At 38.9% G+C, this 7,352-nt stretch overlaps 1 protein-coding gene across 1 annotated transcript; it reads right to left on the bottom strand.

Moving 5' to 3' along the window:
- Positions 1-5,690: 5,690 nt before the first annotated feature.
- Positions 5,691-6,970, bottom strand: bet1l (Bet1 golgi vesicular membrane trafficking protein-like). The gene is made up of 4 exons (XM_084186416.1): positions 6,860-6,970; positions 6,479-6,564; positions 6,182-6,238; positions 5,691-6,044 (listed from the first exon to the last, which is right to left on the bottom strand). Exons 1-4 carry the CDS (start codon positions 6,876-6,878, stop codon positions 5,877-5,879), a joined length of 330 nt encoding a protein of 109 aa, XP_084042542.1. The 5' UTR covers positions 6,879-6,970; the 3' UTR covers positions 5,691-5,876.
- Positions 6,971-7,352: the final 382 nt, after the last annotated feature.

Genomic DNA, 7,352 nt, shown 5'->3' with positions numbered 1-7,352 from the left:
ACCGCCATTTTTCGCATAATTCATTTCACCGAGAGAAAAAGATCCCACCAACAAATTGTCTGTCGGCATTTATAAAACTGTACCGGCTTTTCATGTTTCCATCAGCATGGTAGTGACTTTTTTCATGCGTCAGGTAATTTATCAGCATGAAATGGTTGAATGGAAACGTGGTTAGCAGTGGCGATTTTAGCATGTCAATCTTGGCGGGGCAAAATAAAATAAAATAAAATTAAATGCATGCCAGCAAAGCCACTACACAACACAACACTAATCAATACATTAATTGCACTATAACGGTGACAAACGGTGCCCAGAAACTGTTAGGGCCTACATAAAGCTGTCCCAACAGCAGAGCTTTCATTTCAGCACCATGGAGTGAATCCTTACCACCGCTACACCTGGCTATCAGCGGAGCCTTGTCTGGCAGCGAAACAGCTCATTCAGCCTCCTTTACCGCCTTTTTAAAAAACATAGCTGATATGGCTGACTTGCTTAAACAAATGTGGTTTCTACTGACAATTGAGATGTGCATAATGGAATGATGAGTGGATAAGAGGCAATCTGATTGGGACATTAATGAGCGAGCTAGGACGGAAGTAGTCAATATAACTATTTGTACAGCACCTTTGAAATGTACAGCGACAGAATTCAGAACATGGGCCATTCTTACAGTATTCACCTGTACACCAAGTCAGAACCGTAGGATAAATAAAGGGGGCATAAAAGCAGACAATGAAAGCTCTTACAATATTCACTGATTACATTTCTCTAAAACAGGCTATAGGATACATGTGCACCATCAAGTCAGAACAGTAGGATAAGTTATGAGGGAGGAAAGGGACCAAATTATTAAGGTGAGGCACATGGGCTACTAACAGCTTACTACACAACATACACTTAGTATTACTTTTTTGGCTACAGTATACATATCTCCCTGGCATATTACATAATTTATGCAGCAGCATACAAGACATTTCTGGACTCATCTTGTTGTGCTGTGCTCACTTGAACAGGAAAGAGGCCCGAAATCCCAACTTGCAATTCCTAGTTGGATGACCGTTCAAAATTATTTTCCATATTTTCCCAGTTGGAGCTGGTTTTATCTGAGTTCCCAGTTGTCTTGACCTCACTGAAGTCTGAGATTTCCCAGTTCTGAGTTTCCAGTTGTTTTGAACACGGCAGAAGTCATGCTGGATTGACAGCATGGCCAATGTATTTAAACTTTTCTGGCTCATGGCGTTACCCCCTTTTTCGTGATATCCAATTGGTAGTTACGATCTTGTCTCATCGTTGCAACTCTCCTACGGACTCGCCCAAAGTTGAGAGCCACACCATTGTGTCGGAGGAAACACTGTCGAACTGACGACCGAAGTCAGCTTGCAGGCACCTGGCCAGCCACAAGGAGTAGCTAGAGCACGATGAGACAAGGACATGCTGGCCAAATCCTCCCCTAACCCGGACGGCGCTGATTGGCCATTGGCACTCATTGTTGAAGTGATTTCCAACTTGTTGTGTAATGTTTATGTCCAATGGCCGATGAGCATTTTATCAATAATTTATCTTCATATGACAAGGATTGAAAAGGATTTGCCAGTAGATTGCCGACTTGATGCATGATGATAACTGCTTGTCTAGCTTGCTAGCAAATATTTTGAAAGTATGATGTTGACATGATCAGTCCAATGAAAGCTACGGTAGATATAACGTGATTTGACGTAATTTTATCTGTGGTCAATGAACTTGAGCCTTCTTGGATGGGCACTGCTAATGTAAATCTATGGCAGCACCCAAGGGGCTTGAATTTTTTTGCTCTACCCATCGATTTTGTGGTGACTAGTGTCCCCATGAGTGACAGAACACTGAGCCAATCACGGCGCAACTAGAGAACATTACCAACCCCTACGCTCCATATTTTCCGCTGGCTGCCCCACCACCACAGAAAGCACTGAGCTAGGCTAAAACACCTGCATTTTGGAGCTGCCTGACTCAAGAAAGCAAAAAAGAGACCATGTTTGTATGCGGCTTTATTAACTCAATGATTTTTTTAAATTATTACATTGTTTGCAAACTGATATGTGACACGTATTAATGCCAAAATAACATGCAAAACAGGCCAAAAATATATATATATATATATTATGAATGACGCGTCGCCACTGGTGGTTAGTGTAGTAAAATCCAATGTTGGGCCTGATCAGGCCAATTACATTAACTTCTGTATTCTAATAACAGACCAATATACTATGGCCCCATAGTAAGAATGCATCTTCATTTAGATTAACTACGTGTAATGATTTTTTGCTCTCACCATCAGGTGGAAACGTATGGGCAAGTGTCTAGTCCTCTGCTTTATGAAAACAGGCAGTTAAAAGGATAACAATGTATACTACCAGTCAAAAGTTTGGACACACCTACTCATTCAAGGGTTTTTCTTAATTTTTACTATTTTCTACATTGTAGAATAATAGTGAAGACATCAAAACTATGAAATAACACATATGGAATCATGTAGTAAATTCCACAAATTAACTTTTAACAAGGCACTCCTGTTCATTTAAATGCATTCCAGGTGACTACCTCATGAAGCTGGTTGAGAAAATGCCAAGAGTGTGCAACGCTGTCATCAAGGCAAAGGGTGGCTACTTCGAAGAATCTCAAATCTCAAATATATTTTGATTTGTTTAACACTTTTTTGGTTACTACATGATTCCATATGTGTTATTTCATAGTTTTGATGTCTTGACTATTATTCTAGAATGTAGAAAATAGTAAAAATAAAGAAAAACCCTGGAATGAGTAGATGTGTCCAAACTTTTGACTGGTACTGTATATCATTTTAATCAGCTCATATCCATGACTATTCACATGTACATATCCATTTTACATGTTTGAAGATGAAATATTGCAACTAGTGACCATAATATCTTCTGAAATCAGCCATTCAGACAGCCTTTTGGGCACATTTTTAACAATTCTGTGAATAATGTAACATCTTTATATATGGCACACCTGGCTCATGTGGTTGTGTATTCTACATCACTATGAACAGTTTAATATAATATAATCCACCTCTGGCCTGCTAGCTCCCCTACCTCTACGGAAGCACAGTTCCCGCTCAGCCCAGTCAAAGCTATTCGCTGCTCTGGCACCCCAATGGTGGAACAAGCTCCCCCACGACAGCGGAGTCACTGACCACCTTCCGGAGACACTTGAAACCCTACCGCTTTAAGGAATACCTGGAATAGTATAAAGTAATCCTTCTTCCCCCACCCCCCATTAAAAAAATTATAATAATAAATAAACAATAAAAAATACAAAAATGGTGGTTGTCCCACTGGCTATCATAAGTTGAATGCACCAATTTGTAAGTCGCTCTGGATAAGAGCATCTGCTAAATGATGTAAATGCAAATGTAATAATTAATATAATTATAATATCATAATATAATTAATTTCTGGGCATACTACAATAATACTGTATTTCAAACAGGTATGGTCCAATAAGACCCCATTGAGTTGTTTGGTGGTCATATTGGAAAAAGGCTTCTGTGGGGTTAATGTGTAAATTATGTGATGGCCCTGTACCTACAAATCTTTTTTAAACTGTGTTCTAGCTGTGTGTGTGCAATTTGGTGCCTATCAAAGTTAGAATCTATAAATATAGCTGCCCTATTACATGGACTTCTATGGCTAAGCTTCCAGCTTTTAACAATAGTTGTAGCTGGTGCTATATAATTTGAAAGGTGATTTTATGACCTTTCAGAACCACTTGTCAAACTAACTTTTTAATGTATCAGTTTCCTTTTTAAAGCCATTAATACAGGTAATTCTGATATGTACCCTAGACTGTCCTGCTCATTTCCTAAAATGTGTCTGATGGATAGTTGTGAATATAAGCTTTCTAATGATTAAAAGCAATAACTTGATGTATATGTAACCGGTGTGAAATGGCTAGCTAGTTAGCGGTGCGTGCTAGTAGCGTTTCAATCGGTAACGTTACTCGCTCTGAGACCATGAAGTAGTTGTTTCCCTTGCTCTGCAACGGCTGCGTGCTCATGTATTTTGTATCGACAGGAGATTTCCCGTGTGCCTTGTATTTTCCAGTGCGCCTGTTTTGTGCCCTGGAGTGTGTTTGACGCATTTCTGCGTAAACCTGTATTTTGCGGAGTAAAGCCTGTGTTTCTGTGATTTACCCTCCTGCGCCTGACTCCTTCCACACCACCTCATCACATCGAGGGTGACTTGTCGATGTGTGCAGAGGGTCCCTGGTTCAAGGCGAGGAGAGGGATGGAAGCAAAACTCTTACATATACTGACATTGTTTTTCAGTGGGTAAAATCCCTATGGGAAAAATGAATGTGATGGAGGGATGAATAAAAGAGTGATAACAAATAGAAAGCCACCATTGCTGCACTGCTATCACACATTTCCCAACTCCACGGACATGGACCTTTAAAAAATATATATCACTATAAGACATCGACGGCCCAAATTTGGTAGTCTGGCTCATGGACTAATTGGATCACTCAGATCTGGATAGTGGTTGATTGTAAGAAATACATTTGCTCAACAGATTTCTTCAAAATCTCATTTAATATCCTTAAACTAAATTAAAATGTCCTGCCATCTCTGTAAAGTCAACCATCTACCATCTGTAAACTAGTCGACTCCTGATAAGTGAAATGGTTTAATTGGTTCAGGACTGCATTAACTACATGAGAGCTTTCAGATATCCACAGCATGAAAAGTTAAGTATTTGAATTGGAACCTGTGGAGTTCTCGCTTATCCGGAGTCGACTGTAGTGTCACAATGCTTATTACACATACATTACAAGGATTAATACAACTGACTGGTAAAAAATAATCATGTTGTTAAGTAGTTGTTTTGGAAAAGCAAGAAAGGTTAATTACATGCCAGCTGCTGAAAATGTATATTATTACTCACACTTATAGACATATTAGTCCAATGCTAAAGCACTGTAAATCTGAAAACCAAAACAGTTACTTGGTTTGTAAATTAGATTTAAGTTTGTTCTTGTTTTTCTGAAACATAATTGAAAGTCATCGGGTATTGAAAACTTAAAATCACAGAATAAGATTCAAGTATGCTAAAGTTGGTCATTGTCTTAGAGATTCTACGGTACTTTTGTATACTTTCTAGCCAGTAGTTCTGAAAGTAGCGCTCACGACCAAAAGTGGTCCCGGAAAATTGCGCACTACGTCACAGTTTCCAGAAAAAAGTTGCTTTCAAACTCGGGATTTCATGGCTAATTGAGGTAAGACAGTAATTCTGCATGTATGAACTACACATTGACACATCCAGCCCAAAGCGGGAGGTTAAAAAAATACTTACTAGTCGCCAAAGTACCGGAGCATGTCTTTAAACTACTATTACAAAACACATAAATAAGCCAAAACCGAGGACAATCTCTTATTGTACCTATGGTCAGTACTGCCTGTCTTGGATCAGTAATGTGAAAAGGGCACTGGTGCATTCTTTGACATACTGCCAATACTCTTTAGGGCTATTTATCAATGTAAATAAAGGTGTATCCTGCATTCAACTGCATCCTGGTAAGAATGAGTCATTTTTGGGGTAGAGCAATGTTCAGCGTTTACATGACTGGTTTCTTAAATAATGTATGTACAATGACAGTTCTCATATAACTGAGACATAAATTATATACACAAATCTGCACATACTGTATTTCTTATTTCGAGCAGAAGACATTATTATATAGAGAATTGGAGGGGGAGATGATTTCCTATCCAAAATCTTCACAATAAAAGTTTATATTTTGTCTTTCTTGGTATAACAGAGGAAAGTAGCCAGCCACACCTGAAGCCACAAATAAAGTTCCATTCTTGTTAAATCTCTTCAGTTCTGGACCCTGTAGATTAGATAGTAGAGCAGGAAGAAGATGAAGACCAGTCCTACTGAGACATAGCAGAGGATTTTGCGATTGTCTCTTCCAGATCGCACCATGCCAGAGAACCTCTTCACACTGCCAGTCAACAGTCCTGTAGCACTCAGAAAATTGGAATCCTAGAAACAGAAAAGGAAGAGTGGATTGATGAACTTACTACATACATCAGGAAACTCGTTAGATGCAGAACTATACCGCCCAGCCCCAGACAGCCACCTGCTACATTCAGATTACCCTGGCCTTGCTCAATACTTACCATGCCATCCAAATATGAATTCTGGTCTTCAGCTTCTTTGTCAATGTCGTAGGCAAGCTTTAAGGTGACACAGAATTACACAGAATTAGGATGAAAAGTCAGCAGCTAAAGTTAATAAGTTTTTTTTCAAAAAGTTAAAAAATTATAATAAAAACAAAGTAAATCAAATAAGTTAAAATTAGCAGCTAACTTTTACAATAATACTAGCTATGCCTGCTACTTTATTTGCAAGTTGTTGGTAGCATACTGGTAGATGTAACTGGTCGGTAGATGTAACTGGTCAGTGGTCACACATACCGATTTCAATCTGGAAACTTTGGAGGCCAAATTGTCAGCCAGAAGCTTGTTTTCCGCGTCCAACATATCGTCAACAGCACCTTGTCCTATTATGACAAGCATAGGGAGTGAATAATAGGACAGATATGTACATACGAGCAAGATAGATCACGTAAAAAAAAACTAACGTTATGCTAACTAGCTAACACATTTACTAGATAACTACGACCAGAGAGACAGCTAGCTCGACAATCTGTACTTTGACAATCTACAATTCACACTGGGTTAGACACATAAAAAGCAATCTACATACAATTCTTCCAAAACAATTAGTCCGTAAAAATGTTCGTTTAAGAATATGGGTCAATGTTTATAATGAAGACGTGTCACATAGCAAATTACCTCGATTCCAGTCCGCCATCTTGATTGTTGACGTTTCAGCAAATTTACGGAAGCCCGTTGAGACCACTGAGCTATGGTAGGTTGCAATGACTGTAGGGGAAAGATTATGTATATACTGACAAGATACACGTCTCACCGCCCTAACAATGGGAGTCGTTGTCCACAAAGTAGCCCAGCGGGCTTTCTAGCTCCCGCCTTTCTTTGGATTGGTGGAGACATATCATTATTGTAATCTATTTTTGAATATTCGATTAGGGTTGTTGTGACGTCACCGCATGTATTCAATGGAGAGCAATGCTATGCTATTAGCCTCATGACATAAATATGCATAGCCATCTCGAGACAACTCCAATATAAAGTATTTTTTCTCAAAGTTGCCGGGATGTCACGTGTCCTACTTATATCAGTAAACTCGTAACAACTTAAGCATTACGAAACTTATATTTGATCAAATAAACCTCATATAGCATTGACCAAATTTGACAATGTCATT

This window comes from Coregonus lavaretus (assembly GCF_964263955.1).
Source record: "Coregonus lavaretus genome assembly, chromosome: 21".
Taxonomy (NCBI): Eukaryota; Metazoa; Chordata; class Actinopteri; order Salmoniformes; family Salmonidae; genus Coregonus; species Coregonus lavaretus.
This window is presented reverse-complemented; position numbering and strand designations above follow the sequence as displayed.